The sequence below is a fragment of the Quercus robur genome, chromosome 1, assembly GCF_932294415.1.
Source record: "Quercus robur chromosome 1, dhQueRobu3.1, whole genome shotgun sequence".
NCBI lineage: Eukaryota > Viridiplantae > Streptophyta > Magnoliopsida > Fagales > Fagaceae > Quercus > Quercus robur.
In genome coordinates this window covers 17,077,145-17,102,097 of record NC_065534.1, presented here as the reverse complement: position 1 = coordinate 17,102,097, position 24,953 = coordinate 17,077,145, and the positions used below count along the sequence as shown (strand labels likewise).

General features: G+C 34.1%; 2 protein-coding genes across 2 annotated transcripts in view; both read right to left on the bottom strand.

The window, feature by feature from the left end:
- The window catches only part of LOC126723582 (probable F-box protein At1g44080), a 35,867-nt gene extending 19,169 nt beyond the window's left edge, over positions 1 to 16,698 (bottom strand). The window contains exon 1 of the mRNA XM_050427170.1: positions 16,638 to 16,698. The gene's annotated coding sequence lies outside the window, so the exon portion shown is untranslated. The remainder of the gene's footprint in view (positions 1 to 16,637) is intronic.
- LOC126723601 (zinc finger CCCH domain-containing protein 1-like) lies at positions 13,542 to 16,723 on the bottom strand. The gene is made up of 4 exons (XM_050427182.1): positions 16,573 to 16,723; positions 15,876 to 15,921; positions 14,914 to 15,746; positions 13,542 to 13,885 (listed from the first exon to the last, which is right to left on the bottom strand). Exons 2-4 carry the CDS (start codon positions 15,910 to 15,912, stop codon positions 13,781 to 13,783), a joined length of 975 nt encoding a protein of 324 aa, XP_050283139.1. The 5' UTR covers positions 15,913 to 15,921; positions 16,573 to 16,723; the 3' UTR covers positions 13,542 to 13,780.
- Between the last annotated feature and the right edge of the window lie 8,230 nt (positions 16,724 to 24,953).

The following is a 24,953-nucleotide window of genomic DNA, read 5'->3' as shown; positions in this document are numbered from 1 at the left end:
CCTAAGTGCTAGACAGAACCAAGGCCTTGCATGGTCTTTGGACTCAAACCTATGGGAAACTAGCAACTTCAAGAAAGGCCTAAGTCCTAGGCGGAATGGAGGTCTCGTGTGGTCCTCGGCCCCCCAACCTTATGGAGGCTAACACACAGGGGTGTCTTTCTGAGTGTTTAGACTAGGTACAGTCATGCCTCGGTCCTTGGACCAGACACCTAAAACGAGTTAAAGCTACGGATATCATTGGAAAAGCGGGAAAGAACCCTAGGACCTAGCTATCCCCTCAGACAGTTTATTTTAGATTACACATCCTCAGGCAGTCACCCCATTCGCAATACAGAACGTACGGCTGTTATCTCGGTTAGTCTTATATAGTTAACCTATTTAAAGTCGGCGTTGTTGTGCCCGGGGGTTCCGATAAGTTCAAAGTAATAACTCTTTACCGGCAAGGGCATCGGTTCTAAGTGCGGTTCAAAAGAAAAGGCACTGGCACATTCATTCACAAACTGATTATTGCAGAAAAGAAAGGATACATAAAATACGATAAAATCATCTTTTATTAGATAAAGAGATAGTACAAAATACATAAAAGGGCTTAGACAAGCCTATAATCATAAGCTAACTAAGGAAAAAAAAATGAAGAATACACAAGGACGATAGATCCTTCAATTTTGCTCTAACAACAACTAAGCAAGTCTGGATGGCACCAGTGAGGGAAGAGAAGAAGAGGCAGAGGCACCTGATCCGCAACCTTGCTCTAGCAGCGACTAGGCAAGCCTGGGTGGCACCAGTGATGGAAGAGAGGAAGAAGTGGGGATGCCCAATCCCCATACCTGCTTTAGCAGCAACCGAGCAAGTATCGTTCTAGCAGCAATCGAGCAAACATGGATGGTATCGGTGATGGGAAATCCAAGCCCTCATGTGCATGACATACGGCACCGGATGGAGGTCCCAATGCTATCGCACCAAAAATCTGATGTGACCCCCACCCGCTTCGGATTTTGGCTGAAGGAAGAAGAGGCTCCTTTCTTGCCTTGTCGAGGAGAAAAAATGTCTTGAGCCTTTGTCTCCCTTGCCCTGACTGGGCCATTCTGAATCTCGAGGATACCCAAGGCTTCTGAAGAGGGTATGGTTCCTTCACCCTCACCCTAGCCTTGACCATTTCACCTCCTAAGGCTTAGTCACACTGGCAATGAGGACTTTGGGCACAATTGGAGAGTTAGGAATTTGAAAAGCTTAAAGGGTCTGCAAATAAAGGGAATGACCTCCCACCAAGCTTCTTCTATGGGAGGCAAATTTGGTGGCAATCAATTCCCCCAAATCTCCAAAAAGAAATTACAAGCGAAATAAATCTCACTCAATTTCCAAAGTGATCTTCAACCGTTGAATTTATGTCACCTGGTGAAGAAACCCTCATTAAAGCACGCCTCGTATACCGAAGCGACGGGGACGCGGCTTGGATAGATTAAAAGAATGTCTCGCAGCCGGGAGCGTGCCTTGGGCAAACGAAGAGGCTCTGGCCTTTAGTGGAGGGTCTGACGTGGCAAGCCGAAACAGAGGCCCAATATCACCAAAACCCTCCTCTCTACCCGAGGAGCCAGTCAGCAGGATTTTGAGGGGCTATTGTGTGGGGTAAAAAAAAAAAAAAAATACCGCCTATAGGAAAAATAATCTTTCCTCTTCTCATTCGAAAACTTTTCTCCACCGCCTCTCACAATTCTACACATATAAGTGAAAGTTGGTGTTACTTTCCATTTTTCATATCACAAACTCAGTTTCTCTCTTTTGCAAAATTATAAGGCTCTCTCTCTCTCCTGTTGCAGTGACAGTGTAGTGTAGTTAGCCATGCCCGTGGTGGTTCGAGATAAAGCTACTACGTGGGACATGGGATTAACCCACGACAGGCTTTCATGCAATAACCCATCTACTGTTGTCTTTCATCTACACCCCGACTCCACCCATCATCATATCTTCAGAGATGCTGAATATGATGAAGTTCAACACCAAACCCAACTCCCAATAACCGGACTCAGCACCGTTGAGATTCTTCAACAAGAGTTTCTCAATCGAGATGTTGATTTCTTGTATCCAAAACTCTCTTAACTTTTTCCTCCTTCCTTAGATCAACTCGACCCTCGGCAACGCGAGAAGTTGGTGCTTCAGATCATTGCGAGGGCTTATGGGATTTTGCTCGATTATTCCAAATATTTCCCTACTATAGTAAATTTGTTGATGCGTGTGTATTTGAATATTATCACAACGTATAGTGTGAGTTTCGAATTTGAAGGAGAAGACCATATTTTTACACCTGCTGCTCCATCAGCCATCGCGGCTTTGAAGGAAGGAAGGCTTAACTCAAGCTCTACTGATACTTCTTGTACCATCTGCTTGGAGGATTTTCCAGTTGGTTTGAGTGTCACATGCATGCCTTGTTCTCACATCTTTCATCGGCAATGCATTGTTGAGTGGCTGAATAATTGCCATTACTGTCCTGTTTGCAGGTTCAAGATGCCGACTTAATTAGATTGTAGTTTATAGTAGCAAGTTTTTTTTTTCTTTGATATTCTTTCATGTAATGGATGAGAACTACAGTTTTCAAATTTTGCTTTTTGTGACTGCATATGTATGAAAACGAAATTAAAGTACAGCCTGTGTTCTTATTTTCTTTTATAAAAATTTGAATCTTGCAAGTTTTTTAGGCAGTAGCTACTATGGATCTTTTGGACTCGGTTATTATTATAAAGGACTCAGAATGCTTTCAATATTAATAATGCCTAGAACAAACCCCTTCTCACACCCAAATTTATATAATGTTTATGCGTCAATTCATGATTAGTATATAAGTTGACACAAGATGCTCAAGTATTTATGCCTAGCTACTTGAGCATGTTGTGTGGAATATTAATCACGTTAAATTTAATTTAGATTGTGAAAAACCACATCCCCTTAAACATGTGTTGAATCTTTGATCACCTTAGAAATTCATTTAGGAAAATTGCTATGTGACCAATCAACATAAAACCCACTAACTACAGCAACATCAATGGAAAATATGGAAGCTGGGCTTAGGCTTTGTCATTCCAAACCGTAGTCCAACAAAAATCACAAATTTAGAACATAAGCGGACAAAACTATTTGGAAATATAGTATGCAACCTAAAGAACAAATCCTACTTACATTAGAACCATGCATCCATAAACTGAATGCCAAAGCAAGTAGATTGCATGATGTCCAAATCTTAAAAGGTTGCGCATGAGCAGTGCCTTTAGAATTTTGGACCCTCAAATCTAAATCGCCAATCAGATCAAATTCCAAAACCTTTTGGATACGCAAAGACATTCTTTGAGAGCTGACTGTGGATAGAAATAGCCAAATAGGGCTCTCAACTGCAAACTCCATGGCATCCTTAACTGCTTGATGTATCTTTCTTTTCTATGGCCTTTAACTCTACTTCATTGGCTAGAATGATCTAGATCATGTAAGTCTTCAACGCTGAGATGGGATCTATACTCTCTAGCAACATAGTGTGCCTTCTCAGCTCCCAAAAGAGAACCACAAATTGAGGTGAACATTTATCACCATCAAGGTTTTTTTTTTTTTTTTTTTTTTTTTTTTTTTTTTTTTTTTTTTTTATCAAAAAAAGATATTAAAAACATCATACAAGAAACAGAAGAAATTAAAGTCATCCTTAGGTACACATCCAATTCTATTGATCTATAATAGATACTCAAACTTTAAAGCATTTACAATGCAAGATTAATTCAAAATATCGGTTAGGATCTGCAAATCATGATGTCAAGATTCTACGCATGTATAGTGAAGCATATTATGAGTAAAAGACCCATTCTTGGGCACAAGCTCATTGAATTCTATGTTTATACTTGTGGATGTATTTTCTATAAATTTATCTCTGATAAATGAAAAATGAAACAGTAAAATGTCTACAATGGCATATATTCTAATAAAGAATAAAAGGCAAAAGCCAGAGGCCTACATTCCCATCATCTCATAAAAAAGGTTTTCTAAAAAATAGGACTAATACAATCAGCTCATGTCCCAACAATTCAACAACTCGATCCTCTTTAGTTTCAACAAGAAAAATTTTGCACTTGACAAAGCAAAGCTACCTTTCCAATTGAAATGCTTCTTCAAATCAAAGTAAACAGCTGCCAAGCTGATCCAGATAGAGAACTAGCTGCTTATCAACCATTTAAGATGCTATTCAATATAATCCTTAAGCCATAATCCAACAAAAGTGAATTTGTTATTGCCAATTACACAAGCATCCCATTGGTTGACCTCACCCTCCACCTTTACTTGCATGGGAAGGGGGTGCCATTTGACTTAGAGCTCATTGGCAATCATCCAACTCAATTAATTCAACATCAGAATATAGAATAATTTCAATACAAATGGCATATACAACTGAGGATGGGGCAGCATCATTTGAATTTGGTTCAACTACATGAAACACTCAGAAAAACAGAAGTCAAACAATGTGAAAAGAGGTCAAAACTGGAACCAGCTATTTACTTGTACAATTCATAGAGAGAAATCCTTTCTACAAAAATATAAATGGAAGTAAATATGGCACTTACCCATAAAAGAAAGAAATTAATAATTGCAAGAGGCAAATAAAAGTCAAATGCTCCCCAGGGTCACAAAGCTCACCAGGATCAGCCAATAAGTGTCCTCTAAACCTATGTCTCAAATTCTGCCAATGTCTGCTGTTCTCTCCTATCCCTTCCAATTGCCTCTGCCACCTCCCTACCCTTCAAAATATTTCATACCATCAACAGGAATTCTTGACATCCTAAATGCAGGCCTGTAGCCACCAAAACCTTTCACCAATGAACTCTTACCCACCAAGCAAAATGTGCTCTTCTGACATCAAACAACCATGGTCTCAGCAACACCCAGTGCCCAAAGTGCGAGCTCACATATCACAGCAGAGGCAAGAACCCATTGCTCATGTATGTCATGTTATGTACTGATCACACAATCTTCCATCTTCAAAACTAGATATACCAGGTTAACACAGCCTCTTCGCCTCTTCATCAATGTAGAGGAGAAGGAAACCAAACATATTTCTCGTGACACATCTAGGTGCACACATCATAAACAGCCCTGCCAAGTACCATGTCTACATAGAGCTCCAAACCTTCCTCTTTTTGTGATCATTTGAACACCCAATTAGCAAAAGCAGAAAACTGGAACATTGTTTCTCACCAAAAAATATTTAAAAGGTAATTTTCCAATAATCCCCCAATAAAAGAGAATGACTAATATAAACATAAATGAACATAAACATAAACACACATGCACATACATATAAACATAAACATAAACATACATACACATACACATACACATATACACTCATACACATACTCATACACATACATTTTTAGTTTTCGTCTTAGGCCCCAAAATGTCTAGGGCCGCCCCTGCTAACCACACCAATAACTTGAACACCATACATAGAAAGTAACATGCTCATGTAACTCCTTCAGATAGTACAATAAGTCATAAAATTCAGAAACCCCAAAAAAGTCCCCAAATTTATTTCAAAAGTCCAAAACTAAATGCACCATTTTGGCTTACAAAAGCAAATACTACACTTGGTTCATTTCAAATGTATCAAATTATTCATAAACTCCAAAATATACATTTTACAAAAATACTTCAGTCAATTCATAAACCCTAATAAACACATCCAAAATATTCATGAAAAAAAAAAAAAAAAGCGCTAAAATCACCATGACCCAGAAAGAGATTGAGATTAGGGTGATCAATTTTCTAGTTCAAGGTCCAAAATTTGATCTCACAAGCTCCAATTCAAGGTGAATACAAAAACCCTTAGCCCAAGATTATGCAATCAAAAACCATTCGAAATAAAAACTAAATACAAACAAAAGTGAGTGAAATTAGGGTTTTGATTTGATCTAACTTGTAAGTAAATTGGCGGAAAAAGAGCAAGCAAGAGAGAAAAAGCAGGAGCAAATTTCTTCAGAAATGAGCGAACCTGAGAATTTGTGAGAATGCGAGAGAGAAGGTTTTTTCTTTTTTCTTTTTTCTTTTAAAAAGAATAAATTTCTTAATATGCATAAACACACATGCGTATACACATAAACATAAACATACACATACACACACATAAACATAAACATACACATACACATATACATACACACTCATACATATACACATACATAAACATACACACATACATAAACATAAATGAACATAAACATAAACACATATGCATATACACATAAATATAAACATAAACATACACATACACACATATAAACATACACATACACATACATAAACACACATACATATGCACATACATTTTTAGTTCTCCCCATAGGCCCCAAAATGTCTAGGCCCGCCCCTGCTAACCGTACCAATAACTTGAACACCATACATTGAAAGTAACATGCTCATGTAACTCCCTCAGATAGTACAATAAGTCATAAAATTCAGAAACCCCAAAAAAGTCCCCAAATTTATTTCAAAAGCCCAAAACTAAAATATTCATCCAAAAAATACATTTTACAAAACTACTTCAGTCAATTCATAAACCCCAATAAACACATCCAAAATATTCATGAAAAAAAAAAAAAAAAAAAAAGCACTAAAATCACCATCACCCAGAAAGAGATTGAGATTAGGGTTATCAATTTTCCAATTCAAGGTCGAAAATTTGATCTCACAAGCTCCAATTCAAGGTGAATACAAAAACCTTTAGCCCAAGATCATGCAATCAAAAACCATTCGAAATAAAAACTAAATACAAACAAAAGTAAGTGAAATTAGGGCTTCAATTTGATCTAACCTGTGAGTAAATTGGCGGAAAAAGAGCAAGCAAGAGAGAAGAAGCAGGAGCAAGTTTCTTCAGAAAGGAGCGAACCTGAGAATTTGTGAGAATGCGAGAGATAAGGTTTTTTCTTTTTTCTTTTTTTTATTTAAAAAGAATAAATTTCCTAACAAGGAATATATAAATATTATATATTTAATAAATAAATAAATTCAGGACTTAGTAATTTACTTTAAATAAAATAATATTATCAATTTTTTATTATAAAAATTAGACGAATCACTTATACTAAATAGTTTTTTAATAAATTTTTTTATTACATTTTTTTTTTTGCCACCTAACTTAATCTAATTTTCCCTTTTATTTTTACACTAGATTATTTGTGCCTCTATCGTTGAGAATTTATAAGTAATCTCTCAATTTATTTCAGGATTACATACATTTTTTTCCCCTTTCCTTTCTTGTTTAATTTGAATTGTATGCTTTGAATTTTTTTACTTCTATGATTGTGTTTTCTTGATTTGCGATTGACTCTCCTCATTTCATATCATATGAACTTGTGACTGTGACAAATATTTATATCATCTTGTAGCAATTGATTATGTTTTCCTAACACAAACTATTTATACTAGTTTTTTGGGTAAATTTTAATAGTTTTATTTATTTATTTATTTATTTTTTGATGAATGTGGGGAGTTTTTTTTTTTTTTTTTTTTTTTTTTTCAATAGGAGCGTGGGTAGATAATTGATAGAGTGTTTTTTTTTTTTTTTACTTGAACTTTTAAAGGCACGGAAGAGTTTTATTTATTTTTTATTTTTTTCACTATTGGGAAGAGGTTGTATTTGTGAGAAGTTACATGGGTAGATAATTGATAAAGCGTTATTTGAACATGGGGAGTGTTTTTTTTTTTTTTAATTAATGAACGTGGGGAGTGTTTTGGTGTTTAGGGAGTGTTTTTTTGGGTGGCTGGGTAGTTTTTTTTTTTTTTTTTTTAAAGAACAGGGGATAGGATTTCAACGTAGAAGTAGAAATAGTGTTTCAACGTGGATAGGAATTTACTTAGGAGAGAATTTACTTTAACCTCATTTTAATTGGTTTAGATTAATTAAATTAGGGGTATTTTTTACAGTAAAAAAAGTAATAACTAACTTTTCGAATCATCTTAATATATACAGATAAACTTGTGATTGTGACAAGTATTTATTTTTTTTACAGTTTGGAGTAGTTTCAAATTAAACTTTAAAATTTTAAAAAGTTTAAATCAAAATCATGAATTATGAAGTTTGAAATTCGTTTTAAATCACATTTTTAATGAGTTTCCATTAACTAAAACTAAAAAAGATGAATTTAAATATATGTTTTTTATTGGAAATTTTTAATATATATTAAAAACCTATCCAAAAAAAAAAAAAAAAACAAAACAAAAAAGTCAATCCTTCCGCATGAAACTATAAAACATATAGTACACTATATAGTAATAGTGAAGTTATATAACAACCAATCTTACTTACTTCTTTCTCCAACAAATATATATATATATATATATATATATATATATAACAACCAATCATTTAATCATTTTTACCAAAATATTCTTAATTGAATTTCAAACTATATAAGTTCTTATCCAAATTATATCATATGTTATATAATTAAATTGTGTTTTATATATTGTGATTGTACCAAGTGGACACCATTTTCTTCTCCCAAAAAAGGGGAAAAAAAAAAGGTGGACCCCATTTCTTTTTAAATTAATATCTTTTCAAAATTTTTCCCCTTTATGTCATGTAACATACTTTAAGAACATTAAAATAACTAGTACAATTGATTTAAGCAAAAGTTTATTACAAAAGTTTCAAAAAGGATTTAAGAGTTTCTATAATTTGTAAAAAAAAATTATTATTTATTTTGTTATTTTAATACTCTACACAATTTTTGGTTTAATCTAAGATTAGATAATGAAAAACATTAGATGATAGCATTGTCGTTAAAAAAGAGGCATGAATATTGTTATAGTGCTGGTGTGGTTCAACTTCATATTTGTAACCTTAATCCTAGATAATGCTCTAATTGAAAGGGAAAAAAATAAAATAAAATAAATAATTGCAAAAATTGTTGGATGATGTTAAGTTCAGTCTCATGAAAAACAACTGTTCGTTTGGTGTTAAATTATGTCTTTTTTTCTTTTTTCTTTTTTTATCACTGAATAGCAACTCTCTTTGAAGAAGTTTATTGGACATACAACAAAGGCTCATGCCAATATCAACATGAATGCAGTGGAGGGAGTGATCCCAAAAACAAGATCATTTACTATTCAGCCAGAGCTTTGTGTTCTAACAATGTTCCTTCATCAAGTAATTTATTCATCCTTTTACTTGAAGATTCTATAATTTGACAATCTTTTATGCTTTGTGGAATTGAATGTTGGATGGCATGTTATATGTTCTTCATGTCCAAAAGAATAGATTGTTGAGATCCTGAATGGCAAGATGAGAAAGGTTAAGAAAATAGAATTTGAAATTTGTGAGAAAGTCATCTGGAATTTCTGGTCATGTGCAAAAAAGACCCTTGATTTCACCTGTAAGGAGTATGACAAGGAAAGGAGAAGACACAGAGACACAAAGTAGTGTGTCTTTAGGTGGTGAGAAAACCTCGTGAATGTTAACATTAATATTCTAGACAATTTTATCAATTCAAATTAATATATTAGATAGCTTTATCTTCCATTCAAGGGTAGTTATTTTCGCTGTGTAAAGTGTACTTACTAAAAACTATCCTTCCTCTATTGTTGTTACCATAAATTGGTCACTTTGTAGCAAATTTCATAGATTAATATCATAGTAGAATGTGCTACCTAATGAAATTTGGTTCGGGGTCGATGTGATATAGATTCCAACTTTTCTTTATCCCAAATCCAGTATTTTGGAACAAGATGGTTAATTTTACCATTTCTAGTACTGCCACATACAGTTTCTGTAATTCCTACATCATTTATTTAAAGTTCCAGTAATATATTTTTCCTTTTCTTATGTTTTATTGGCAAATAAATAAAGATTAACCATATCTTCAAGTAATTGCCTAAAAAATTGCTTAACTCATCTTTAGGCCAATGCGAGAAAAGCAATTGTGTAGAAAAGTGCGGTGTTCTAGTAGCAGTGATGTGTTGATCCAGTATCTTGTGCAGCACAGTACCTCCCAAGGCATGCTCTCCAAAATTAAAGCATAGACAACAACACTTTCATAGTGGTAACTCTATAAAGGCAATAAGAAGAACTTGCAATATTCAGACATCACTATGATAGTGGTAACGCATAAAATATAGTTTCTAGAACATGAAGAAATTGCAATATTCAAACACAAAGTAAGATGCATTTGCAACTCTGGAATGGCAACTAACAAATCCTGACAGATTCCTCTGATAATTTCGTACAATTGTTATTTTATACCTTTAACAATAAATCCTATTCTGGAATATACTAGGCCACAAGGATGTGAACAAGGATATTTGATGCCTTTTGTCAATTTGTGAGACATTTAACAATATTGGACAGATTGAATTTTGATGAACAAAAATATTTCATTAATCAAGACAAAGTTTAATGATTACATCAGCAGCAAATATAGAATCAAGCCTTGCATTCAAACTGAACCCAGCAGAAAATGACAATGCAGCCCATCCAAAAAATAAGTTTAAAAAATAGAAAGCACAAGATCAGATCCGAAGAAATTTTTGGAACTGTTCAAGTACGATGCACAAAATGAATAGTTACTGACAGATTGATGCCTTTTGTGAGGTATTTTCCTGTTTTTCAATGGTTACCATTACTTCTCTTCACAAGTTGCTCAAGCCAGTTCCAAAGGATAGTCCATTTCGATCAGAAATAAAGCATTCAATGCAATTGTTGTGTGCTAGATAGCAACGCAAAATGAAGGTATACATTTCTTTTTATTATAGAAAGTCATAGTATTCCTGATATTCAAAAATGAGAAAACAAATCACAATATGACAGTAATAGTAGTAAGAAAGCAATGAAATATGGGTGACATTACTTGCTAAGAAGAAGAATATTGAAAGTATGAATTTCTGGTGCTATGGCTTTTTTTTTTTTTTGATGCAATGCCAATGAACCAAAAGAGAGTAAATAGGCCATAGCTACTTTGTGGTGAACGATGGAGTCCAATTCCTATATTATCAATGTCATGTGCTGGATCATTAAATTGTTATTGCAGTAATACAACCCAAAGCTTAAATTCACTTTTGTGCAGTAAATTGAATATGCAGTAGCAATTCTTGTACATGTATTAATTGAATAAGCTCCCTTACAATTTGTCATTGCCAATAACAGGTACTTCCTCGTATTTAGAACTGTCTCTAAACCTCTTGGGAAGAATGCAGCGGCCTTTAAATAGCACACCAAATAGCAGACCACCACAACAAATCACAACCATGGTAATCCCCAAATTCATTTTCCAAATGGATTTTTTAGCTTGGGTAGTGGTCATCGAATTTGAAGACAGTTGAAGAGGTTGAAAGTAAAGAGGATCTGACTTTGATCGCCTGCTTTCAATAGTTCCCTTAGCAATTTCAGCCTGCTCTGCATGCAGTGGAGGGAATTGAACAGTAATCCTTGCTTCACAGTCCACTGAACCATTTTTTATATTTCGATCATGTGATTCAAAATCAAGATGCCGACGTCCTATCATGCACAGGAGACCAATATCCCTATCATATATTCCTTCAGCAGAAACAATGACTAATTTGGATAAACCATCAGTCTCAAACAAGAAGGTTATCTTGTAACTCATATTCAGCATTCTGCTATGGTTACTTTTCAGCTCATCCTGATGTACATAAATCACATCTCCCACAAATTGTGGCCTTAAGAAACCCGATGCTACCTTTCCTTCAGTGTTCCTCACCAACAAACCAAATCCCATGTCCAGGGAAAACCCATCAGGATAAGACTTTCCCGTGCCCCTAACAATTTCCTTCCCTTGTGCACAAGAATTTCTTACAGCCTCAATCTTAGTATACTCATATCTAAGACCTTGGGGGTCAATCACTCCTACCCAATTCTGAAACCCAAATCTTCCAAAGTAACCTGAATCCTTCACATCTTTCTTGCTCCAAATTTCCCCCACCATACCCCAATTCCTAATGACATTACCGCCGGAAATCTTAAACTAAACCCAATTGAGCAATCTCCAACTGAAGCATTAGCCAAAATTCTGCATGCAACACCACAAAACTTATTCTCATTCTCATCCCAAGCACCCTCAGCAATTAATGTTGCATTAGGACCGGGAAAATCAGATTCCATATCATTAGGATTGGGAAAACCCAACAACAACTGTACCTTTCTGCTGCGCTGGTCACACCTAACCCCACGATAAGCAATATAATAAGGCAAATAATCAATACTCCCACGTAAAGGATTGCAATTCACACTACCACAATCGCTCCAATATTCCAATTCATGAAGACTAGTCCGGTCACCAAAAAAGAAACAAACACCACGGTCCAATTTGCTTGGAGACAAATTAATATCTCCACCACCTTTCTGCCCACTCAAACAATCACTCTTATCCACCTTTGACATGCTTCTTCAAATCAAAGTAAACAGCTGCCAAGCTGATCCAGATAGAGAACTAGCTGCTTATCAACCATTTAAGATGCTATTCAATAGAATCCTTAAGCCATAATCCAACAAAGGTGAATTTGTTATTGCCAATTACACAAGCATCCCATTGGTTGACCTCACCCTCCACCTTTACTTGCATGGGAAGGGAGCTCATTGGCAATCATCCAACTCAATTAATACAACATCAGAATATAGAATAATTTCAATACAAATAGCATATACAACTGAGGATGGGGCAACATCATTTGAATTTGGTTCAACTACATAAAACACTCAAAAAAACAGAAGCCAAACAATGTGAAAAGAGGTCAAAACTGGAACCAGCTATTTAATTGTACAATTCATAGAGAGAAATCCTTTCTACAAAAATATAAATGGAAGTAAATATGGCACTTACCCATAAAAGAAAGAAATTAATAATTGCAAGAGGCAAATAAAAGTCAAATGCTCACCAGGGTCACAAAGCTCACCAAGATCAGCCAATGAGTGTCCTCTAAACCTATGTCTCAAATTCTGCCAATGTCCGCTGTTCTCTCCTATCCCTTCCAATCGCCTCTACCACCTCCCTACCCTTCAAAATATTTCATACCATCAACAGGAACTCTTGACATCCTAAATGCAGGCCTGTAGCCACCAGAACCTTTCACCAATGAACTCTTACCCACCAAGCAAAATGTGCTCTTCTGACATCAAACAACCATGGTCTCAGCAACACCCAGTGCCCAAATTGTGAGCTCACATATCACAGCAGAGGCAAGAACCCATTGCTCATGTATGTCATGTTATGTACTGATCACACAATCTTCCATCTTCAAAAACTAGATATACCAGGTTAACACAGCCTCTTCGCCTCTTCATCAATGTAGAGGAGAAGGAAACCAAACATATTTCCCGTGACACATCTGGGTGCACACATCATAAACAGCCCTGCCAAGTACCATGTCTACATAGAGCTCCAAACCTTCCTCTTTTGTGATCATTTGAACACCCAATTAGCAAAAGCAGAAAACTGGAACTTTGTTTCTCACCAGAAAATATTTAAAAGGTAATTTCCCAATAATCCCCCAATAAAAGAGAATGACTAATATGTTAAGTCTATTTACTTATTAAAGCTAATATGAAATATCATAAAAGTTTCTTACATATCAGGTTAAGACGTATAAATCAGGATCATAAAAAACAAAAACAAAAAAGAAACTTCAATGTCATGACCTGTGTCCTTTTGGATCCAATGTATGAAACAGTCTCCACCTAATTAAACAAATTGTTCCAAATAGGACGAACAACCAAAGAGCACGACGAACAACCAAGCGACTATTATTTACCCTCTGCGGCAATCCTTTTGCGTATCTCATGAGCTGTATTGAAAATGCCAAGAGTAGGTTTGTTGCAAACAAAGCATTTCTTGTTCTTTGTGTGATGCTGAAAAAGAGAAGAGCCTCCAGTTAGAATACACTTTCAAATAAAGGAGAGATGGGCAACAATGAAATCAGACTGACATGTTTTGTAGGAAACCTTTGGCCATGCTTAAGCACAGAACAAAAACAAATAAAAATGACAACATGATATATATATTTTTAACAGAGTTGTTTTGACAATGCAATTTGCTAAAAGCTCATGTCATCAGCTGCATAATCAATCTTGCTAGAAACTTCATAATAAGAGATTTTATGACAACAATCAAAAGGAAATCCTAGATCTGATGACCACATTGATTTGTTGGACCCAACATACACCTTGACTGAATGCCCAAAATTGCAGACTCAACAGTTGGCTTAAATTTAACAAGCAATTGGCTCAAAATTGAAACCACAAAGAAAAAAAAAGCATAACTCAGTTCTCTAATAAATAGGACTTCAAACTACTTATACAGAAAACACATGTTTTGAAAGACTTCACTAAGAAATAAGTTTATAAACCCTAATCATCAAGTTATTTACACCCATATAACAACCTTATGTGTTTGATCCATGCACAAACCCTAAGCCCATTATAAGAACCCACTACCATACCTAGGCAAAATATGTCTTGACAGAAATGCAACCTTGAACTTTGAGAATAATTATGACACCTGAATTTTTTCTCAAACTTAAACCAGCTCTAAGTTTTCTATGTTAGTGCATTGGAAACCCATCTGTCAGCATCTTGCTGAAAAATTCACTCATAGCATTTGATTGTATCATTAATTTGCATGGCAGAGCTCCTCATCTAAAAATTTAACTAGTTTACATATGTACATAAGTGTGTAAGTATGTGCTACTAGTATTGGGGAGGGGACAACACTGGTAATAAATCTTTCTAACAAGCCTACACTTTGTCATGTTTCATAAACTACAAGTCTGCAATTTAATCCATTGCCAGGTTCACTCTTAAAATTTAAACAGGCATCATAAATTCACAAACAGTAGACTGATTATGCTCCATAATTTAAGTTGGTATAGAAGGGATACCTTTAATGCGCAATGCTCACAGAAATAGTGCTTGCACTTGGTTACAACAGCATCAACAAAAGGCTGCCTGCAAATGAAACATGCAAAGGGCAACGAATCATCATCATCATCTTCCTCACCAGGGTCTACACCACCATCATCCTCATCATCTAATCCCAAAGCTAGATTTCTCTTCCTTACTTTCTCTGCTTCATCCCACTCCTTCTCCATTTGCCATCCAGACTTGTAATCCCCTCGATCATGCATAAACTTACAAGAATCTCCATACCCACAATAACCAGTCTCTTTGTAATCCTTACATATGTCCGGTTGATAATCAAATCTCGCTGAAACTCTTATGTGAGCAGAAGCCCTCAAAGGCCCATGTGCTCCGCCAGCTTTCTCACTAGCAACCGTTTGCTCTCTTCGGAAACCAGCCTTGTAATCAGTATATCCATTAATTCCTCTATACAACTTTTCATCCCCAGAGCTTTTTCCTTTCCCCTTCAAAGCCTCCTCTGCTTGCTTAAGAGATCTCTCACGCAATGCACGAGCATCTCTTGAGAAATCGGTCTCAGTTTCTAGAGTTGCTGTCGCTCTGCTATCATGTTCAACTTGAATTTCCCTTGAAGACTCAAACTGAAAAATTGGCTTCTCAGATTCTTCCTTTGCTTCAGTAGACGTTTTGTTCTTAGAGGATCCAGTCGAAAAATACAGCTTATTGTCAGGCTTTATGGTTTTCTTTTGACTGTGTAAGAATGAGCCTTCTGTTTTTGAATCATCCTCATCTTCTTCATCAACTGTTCTTTTTCTGATGTTTTTATTCCTTGAAGGCTTTCTGAAAAAGTTGCAAACTGAAAAGACAAAGATTATAAATATTTTGGGATGAAAATAGCAAATAACCACAAAAACAAAAGATAAGAATGGTATCCAAATGGTGAATATACAAAGAAAGAGAAGGGATTACAGCAGAAGAATTATACCTTGTTCAGGCTGTTGATTTTCACCCGAATCTGCCATTAAGGACTCCTGAAAATCATTAACATATAGTGTCAGTCCCATACTAATGCTTCAGAAAATATAACAGAATATTAAGCCAAATTAATAGAAACTACGGCAAATTTGGAATCTACACAAAAGACCATAATCAACCAGACAAAAATATACAATGATACATATAGATACATACACACACACACACAGATACTTCAGCGACACTAAAGAGTGTACTAACAAACAATTCAACTATATTTGGTGGGATTGTAACTCCGTTTCTTAGAAATAAGTTCGTCTTAGTATTGGCGAGGCATGAGACCCTAAACAGACAAAAAGTAAAGTAGTTTCTACCCCTTTGAAGAATTTCATCAAACAGAAAAGGCACTGCCTACTTCTAACCACCAGGGCCGGCCCTTCCCTTAGGCGAGTTAGGCAATTGCCTAAGGCCCCCAAAATTTTACAAAAGAACCAACCGGGTAGTAGAAAATTTAGTTTCAAATGAATTACAAAAAAAATCTGGCACATCCTTTTAACCAAAAAAAAAACAAACAAAAATTTTGGTAAATCCTATTAAACATTGGTTCTAAACAAAATCATTGACCAAAAAACAACCAGATAAACTACAAATCCGATCTAAGATATTAACCACAAAACAATCACAAATCAAAACCCTAAAAATTTTACCTTTCTCTCTGGTCTCTGCTCTCCGCCTCTCTCTAGTCCCCAGTCTCCACTGTTCAGTCCTCTCTCTGATTCTCTGCTCTCCGCCTCTCTCAAGTCTCAACTGCTCACCTCACCGTGTCCGTATCAGGTTCTGAGGAGGTTCAGGAATCAGGTATAAAATTATAATAAATATTTGGGCTTTTATTTTATTTGTTAAGAACTTAAAGATAACTTTGTTTATTTGGGCCCTCCTTGGCTGCTTTATAGCTTTGTTTATCATTATGGCTGCCTGCCTGCCTGGACCCTTCCTGGACTGGCCGTTAAGTTTGGGCCTTCAAGTTTTTTTTTCTTTTTTTTTTTTTAAAGCCTGCATTTTTTTTTTTTTTTTTTTGTGGGTAGGTCTTATTAATAAGTCTTGTGTCAGTGTTATGGGTGTGCTTAAATTTTTGTTATGCTTGTGCTTAAATTTTTTTTTTTTTAATTTATGCAGGTTGAGATTGCTAAAAACTTGTTATTATTCAGTGAAACTACAATAATACTTTTTATATAAATCAGGTTCTATTTCTCATTTGCTCTACACTTGAAAGTTATTTTTTATTTTAGTCTTTATAAATATATTGTTTGATTAGAAATATCTACTAGAAAATATGCATCTGGATATGAAAAACTTAAAAAAAGAAAAAAATAAGAAAAATTAATTGAGTCTCAAAAATGATCAATGGATAAATTTGTTATTAATAATAAACAAAATATAACACAAATTTAGATGAAAATATCACAAATGAGTAAGAAATTCACCAAAATAATTTAGAAGAAAATGATGTTCAATTTTGCAATACAACAAATCTTGATAATGAATTTCAAAATAATTTAGAAGAAAATGAAAATAATGATGAAAAATATAATATAAACATTAATTTAATTAATATATAAGTATAAAAAAATGCCCCATTTTTAGTTCTCATCTTAGGCCCCAAAATGTCTAGGGTCGCTCCTATTTCCCTCTCATCCTCTCTCTGCCTCAACCCACGTCACACCATGCTCCATAGCTAACCACCAAGCTCTCCTTCTAAACCTCCATGGCCGGAACTTTTCAAACTCATCACCTCCAACCACGCACCACTACCGAAACCTAGCCAAAATCAAATCACGACCAGGACCACGACCAAAACCCAGCCAAAATCAAATCGCAACAAAAACCCAGAAGCCCTTCAAATCACAAATCAAATCACACCCACCGAAATCAAAGCACAAAACCCACAAAACAACCAAAATCACAAAATGAAAACACTGAAAGTGAACCCACCGTTAAAAAAACATATATTGGTTTTGTTATTATATTTTAAAAGAAGAATTATCTTGTTGAACTAATTTTATATCCAAATTAATCAAACACATACCACAAGCAAGAATGATAGACTGAAAGCAAAGCAAAAAAAATGGTATTTCCCAAAAGTGTTTTCAGAAAATAAAAAGGGTAAGCAAAATATAAAAACTATTTGCTTCATAATCTCAAATAAATAAATAACCAAAAATCACACACTATAATCCGGTGAAACCTCGTGAGCCACAATTTCACCTAAGAGGATCATCTGAGTTGAGAGGAAGAGATTTTCATAGTTTTTGGCTCAACAGTACAATCTTTGATTTCATTTCTTGACGTGGCTTTCGCTCGCTCCTCTCCTGTCAACCTAGGTGATGTATAAAGAGAAATAAAATGAAGAAGAACAAAGCATCGCATAAAAAAAAAAAAAAAAAATGGTGAGAGAAGAAAGACAGACTGAGATCAAGTGCACTGTCGTAGATATTTTTTTTACATTTTTTACTTTTTTTTTAACTTTTTAACTCTCCTTTAATATATTTTATTTAATGGTTGCATTGAAATTTTTTTTTTCAATTTTTAATCTCAACCATTAATTACAATTGCATTAAGGTATTGCACTTGAATCTAAAAAAGACAAAGAGACATACACATACAAATACACATACACATACACATACACATATATAAGCATACATACACATACACATAAACATACATAAATATAAGCACGCATAAACACATACACATACACATACATAAGCACACATACACATACACATACACATACACATAAACATACATACACATACACATAAATATACATATACATAAACATAAACACACATACACATAAATACATATAAACTCATATAAACGTAAACATACACACACATAAACTCAAAGATAAATATAAATACACATAAATGTTCGATTTAACACACCAAAGTAACTAACGAAATTGTTATAAACATAAACACACATGCACATACACATACACATACACACACATAAACATACACATACACATACACATACACATACACACTCATACACCTACACATACATAAACATACACACATACATAAACATAAATAAATATAAACATAAACATAAATATAAACATAAACATACACATACACACACATAAACATACACATACACATACACATACACACTCATACACATATACATACATAAACACATACACATACACATACATTTTTAGTTCTTGTCTTAGGCCCAAAAATGTCTAGGGCCGCTCACATATACATACATTTTTAATTCTCACCTTAGGCCCCAAAATGTCTAGGGCCACCCCTGAAAACATTGCACCCTTACAAACAAAGAAGGAACTATACTGATACTAAAAAATAAAGAAACAAAATGGGGAGAACCCACTTCATCTCAAGTCAATTTAAAACAGACCCATAAGAAACATTGCGAAAATAAATCAGAAATCAAAATGACAGTTCATTTTATGCTATTTCTCTTAGAGAAATACTAACAAACACGTAGTGCGCACAAAATCTTTAGCAAAAACCCAGTATAGAATTGACAAAAGAGAACTCACAATGAAACCACAAATCGTCTCCTTCTCTCTCTAACAGCGCCAAGCAAGTTTCGCAGTTGTAGCTCTCTCTCTCTCTCTCTCTCTCTCTGTGGATTGTTTTGTGCAAAGAGTTTAGTTATTAGGGGTTTTGTTGTTGGAAGTTGGATATTTAAAGGTTTTCATGGGTTGGGCTTAACAAATATGCTAAACTTTTGGGCCTATAATTAAAGGCCCAATAACCCAAAAAAAAAAAAAGATCAAATAAAATAAGCTTGTGCTTTGCAGCACATTCATGTGGCTCTGTTTGGGTTCTTTTTAGGTCTTAAACAATGTAACAGCGAATCAATTAAGTGGGATTTAAAGTTACAAATTCACTTCAATTTTAGTCTTTGGATCCTAAAATTTTTTAACCAATGGACTTTTTACTTTTTTACCTTTCATAAATTTTTACATCTTGCAACTCCATAGTAATTGCACGGATATAAATCCTAACTTTCAAACAGTTCATTAAACTTGTGGGAAAAATCAAGTGTCATCCAATTGCAGGCATAAAACTTTATATAATAAAATTGAATAGTTTTCACCTAGACCAAACCCATTTACTTGGATAGATAATGGATGACCAATTGATTTGAGCTGCAAAGACTTGGGCAAGTGTACCCAACCCCATTTATAGAGGTAAATTTTACGGTTGTAGTAATAATTAAAAAAAAACATTTATTAAAGCAAAATTAAATGTGTTGAGATAGTGTTGACAAGATTGTTGGAGTTGGATATTGCCACTCTCAATTTCTCATGCTTCACAAAATAAAATTGATAAATTAAAAAATCCGTTACATATTTTTTGAATTGAAATCGTAAATTGAAAATATGTTTCAGATTTAATGTCTTTTAACCCAAAATTTTATTCTGGTATCTTATAAATTTGCTGCAGTGCTGTTTATTAATCAAGGTTTCAATCCAGTTCAACTATTTTTGTTGGACCGAATCTTCTTTTTTTTTGTAGAAAAAATATTCACATAATTAATTGAACTGTGTGGCTCAACCCAAACTTTAGGGGAGTTACTATTTTATATTCTACTTTGAGAAGAAATCTTCATTTAATTAATTGAACTGTGTGTCTCAACCCTAACTTTGGAGTGTTACTATTTTATATTCTACTTCAATTAAACAGTTTGTTTTCAATTATGGACTAAAAGTTTGATTGATGTTATATCATGATAATGGGACTAATTAATGAAGTCACTGTAGAATTGCAGTGTTTTCAAGTACCCAATTTCCGACCAAAATGGTCATATACTATTCTTTGGGAAAGTATATATGGATCTACTACTGTTTGCTAAATATTTAGTAATCTATCACTTTTTTGAACCTCGATTATGTGGAAATCAAGTTTTCCATGGTACTCAAGTTCATAGAACTCGAGTACCATGAATTTTTTTTTGAAATTTTATGATTTAACTCAAGTTCATGGTACGAACCAAGTTCAAAATACCAAGTTTTGTAACTCGAGTACCAAGTTTTACCCTATTTTATATTGTTTGTGTGAATATATTTAAATATTTTAAACTTGTGATTTATGGATTACCGGTATTTTTCAAAATTTTATAAATTTGTCTTTTTTTTGCTAATTTTAAGGGGAGGTGGGATTGAACCCACAATATGGGGGAAGATTAGGAGAAGGGGAAGAAAATTTTCATTCTTTTGAAACGAATCCCCCCTTCTCTCACAGGGGTTGTGGACATTTGTGAGACCCATGGTATAAACCAAACTCTTTGTGAAAGGAGGAAGAACTTCTCCAATAAGGAGTAATTAATTTCTTGGAGAGAAGGGGAACTGATGCCATTAGGGGTGTTTGGATTTTACACCTTAAAATTTCAGAATTTGGATTTTACTCCCAAAAGTTTGGGAATGTTTGGATTTTAAACCCTACAGTTTCAGAATTTAGATTTTACCCCCTAAAGTTTGGAAGTGTTTGAATTTTACTCCCTAAAGTTTGGGGGTTTTTGGATTTTACTCCCAAAAGCTTCACAATTTAGAAGTGTAAAATTCAAACACCTCCAAACTTTAGGGGTTAAAATCCAACACTCCCAAACTTAAGGGTGTAATTTGTAATTTACACTACTTTTTTTTTACCACATATTAAATTCTACAAAGACTTGATGTTAAACCCCCCTCCTCATTTGGGAGAAGGGAAAGAAAAGAAATGAAAGTGAACGAAAAAAATAATTTTAAAATATTCTTCTCATTTCTTATTTGGGAGTTTTAATGGGAGGGAATGAAATTGGTAAGGGTGAACACTCATTTCTCTCTATTCTCTCAAAATTTCAAATTTTCATTCCCCCAAATTTGAAAGGAATTGAAGGGAATATAATTAGACTTAATGAATTTTTACTAAAACTCCAAAAAATAGTCATAAATATTCAGTCATTTATTTTAAAATAAAGATCTAATAGTAATATTTTCATAAAATGGTTTCATTCCTTTGATCCTTTCCCTCTATGTTAATCCCAAACAAAATTACTTACTTTTCATTCATTTACATTCCTTTATTTTAAAACATCCAAACAAGAGTACTTAATTTCATTATATTCTTTTCTAATCCATTCATTTCTCTTACTTAAATACATCCAATTCAATTTCATTCATTTATGACCACCACACACCTTTGGTGCGATGATCACTCCACAAGTATAAGTGTTTGTGAGGTGTGGGGGGCAAGGGTTAGGGTTCAAGTCTTCAGGAGTGAGCTTTACACACATATGCACTTAGATTAGATTAGAGTAGAAATTCTATCTTGTATAAAAAAAAAATAAAAAAAATTCATTCATTTATGAACTCCCAAATGGAAGGTCAAAACAATAAATCATTTATGAGAAAGTTAATAATGGGACAATACCAATTGAAAATAAAAAAAGAGAAAGGGGGGGGGGGGGGGGTGAGGGGGTTATGCCAATTTTAGAAATTAACATTTTTTTTTAGATGGAGAAATTAACATAATTCATTATATGAAAGTATGTACCCTAAATTAAAGAGCTTTCGTAAATCTATATATTTGAGTATTATGAGATTTTTAGATGAATGTGTTTGATGAGCTGATAATCCAAAGGTTTTGCGTGTTTGAATAACATGGTTCAAATTGGCAAAAGGTTAGGAAGTAAGTACAGGAATACAACCAAGAAAGTACAACGAAAAGAATGTCACGAAAACCTTATCATGAAAAATAAACTGTTGTATCAAAATGCAACATTTTAGCGATTTTAAAAATGCAATTTCAATCATATCCTCAGGCCAAAAGATTGATTTTACTTATTTATGTATTTTAAATGTGGAAATCACGTGTTTACCCGCAATTACGAACCCTAAAGATGTCAACTGACCATTAGAAAGATGCATTATGAAATTTATTTGATGTCTAAAATTATGTTACAGCCATCTTATCAGTGGAATTCTGATTGGATGTATTAACTAACATGGGTTTAAAATTACAAAAAGTTCAATTAAACAGTCAAAATTATAGATGTTGCCTTTACTTGTCATTTTAAGTATCCCATCGTGGGGAATCATTATTTGGTAGAGAGAACAGAAAATTGAAAGAGAAAATGTGGGAAGATATTTGGTTGGTGGGAAGGCAAGAAAACATAAAAACTTGTATTAAATTGTTTTTAATTGAACTAGAAGGATAAGACTGTCACATAATCACATTACCATGCAAGACATTTTCTCTCCTATTTTCCTCTCAATTTGGGAGGATTAAGAATGTTGATCCCAGATAAAAAAAATAACCATCTATGATCTATCTCCATTTGTTCCTTCCTTTCACTTTTTACTCGTATCAAAATATTAATCCATCTTCCATTTTTTCTCTACCATTTTCTTTTTTCTTACTTATCCACCCAACTAACTGCACCCTAGGCTATACTTTCCAACAACCTTTTGATAAATATGTTGTGAAGATGGAAAAATTGATTCCGTGATTATGCAAATACATGTCCTAAAACCCTCTTCATGTTTAAAAAAGGTTTGCAACAATGATCCTATTTAAGTCCAATTATCATTTACACTTTTAGGAGTTAAGGCTCGAGTTTTAGTATGATCACAAGTGTCTTATCACCAAAAGTGACAAGTTATGGGTTCGAGTCTGGGAATTAGACTCCCCAAAAAAGAATTTGGGATAAGGTTGCCTATCAATTATCTCTTTCAGATTCCGCAAAAATTGGAGTTTTATGCATTGGGTACAACCTTTTTATAATTACCACTTTAAGAGTTAATTATCACATCCTTTGAAACTCCTAAGGAAAAAATCCCAATAGGAACTCAATCCCATCATGTTCTAGATAGCTAGCTAAAAGTTAAAAATCATATTCCAAAATTTTGAAAAGATTAAATATACCTTCACCATACCCAGCTCAATTAATATGAACTATAATTCTAAAGATAGGACTGAAAATCTGAATACAACCTGTTTTGGCAGCATCACTTGCCAAGGGTGCTTGCCTAGACTTATTGAGTGCGGCCAAATTGCACATATCAAATAAGAAAGGAAAGTCCAAAGGCTTTTATGACCTGTACAAATACATGAAGGAAAATAAAGAAAAGAAGTCGAATCTCAAATTAAAACTATAGGTAAGTAAAAGAAGTCGTTCTTCATCAGTCACCATGAGAGCATATATCAACAACTCATAATACAGTCTAAGCAATGTCAATAGTTCAAGCATATATTGGAAAATGACCCAGATAAATCAGTCAAAAATACAGCGTAGCGACATCTGACTTCTTGCGGTGAGGACACCAAAAGATGTATATTAATGATGACTCATGACTGGTTTCATTAGACCTAACACATTTATCTTTTCAAATGGTAGGTAGAATGTAGGCATGGTTTAAACTCAATGCCACATACTCTGATACAATGATAAGTTATCAGTTGTTCTAAAAGTTTAAGTCATTAGCATATGGTTCTAATATAGGTAATTTTAGAGTCTATTTAAAAGCCTCAGTATTGTAAACTTGATAGTGGGTTTATAAAATTTGGGTTGGAGGTTTTCTTCCAGTGTTGGGTCCTTATTCCAGTCAAACTCAGGTGTTGATTCCTTGGTTCTTATTGATGCGAGGGACGCAAAAAGATTTTTATAGTATTATTTATGTTTGTTTTTTTGAGAAAGATCTTAGTAGTTTATTAGGCTTTTAGTATTTAAATATTTGGAAGCAATTTATTTTTGTAATAAGGCAACTTGGGTTTCTTACACAGATTAGAACTAGGGTTTAGTTCTCCTTATATAAGCAACTTCTTGTACTCCTTTAGTTGATATTTTGATGAATGAAAAAAAAAAAATAGTATTTTGGTCTCTTTGGTCTGGTGCTAACTCTAGTTCCATCTTTAGTGCTAACTCCAAGGTTATATCCCTTTACGGTTCAATTGTTCTAGTTGTCCTGCATGACTGCATCACGCCTATCATGTATGGTGTTGATTCCAAGCAAACCCAGGTGATAATGCTTTAGATACTAACTACTTTTCTATTTTATCCA

Bases quoted from the DNA above. Each gene is read 5' to 3' on its own strand.
- LOC126723601 (XM_050427182.1), bottom strand. From the start codon at position 15,912: ATGGCAGATTCGGGTGAAAATCAACAGCCTGAACAAG. The intron at 15,747-15,875 runs GTATAATTCTTC...TTGTCTTTTCAG, and splicing joins AAATCAACAGCCTGAACAAG to TTTGCAACTTTTTCAGAAAG. The intron at 13,886-14,913 runs GTATCCCTTCTA...TCTCTTTTTCAG, and splicing joins GTGAGCATTGCGCATTAAAG to CATCACACAAAGAACAAGAA.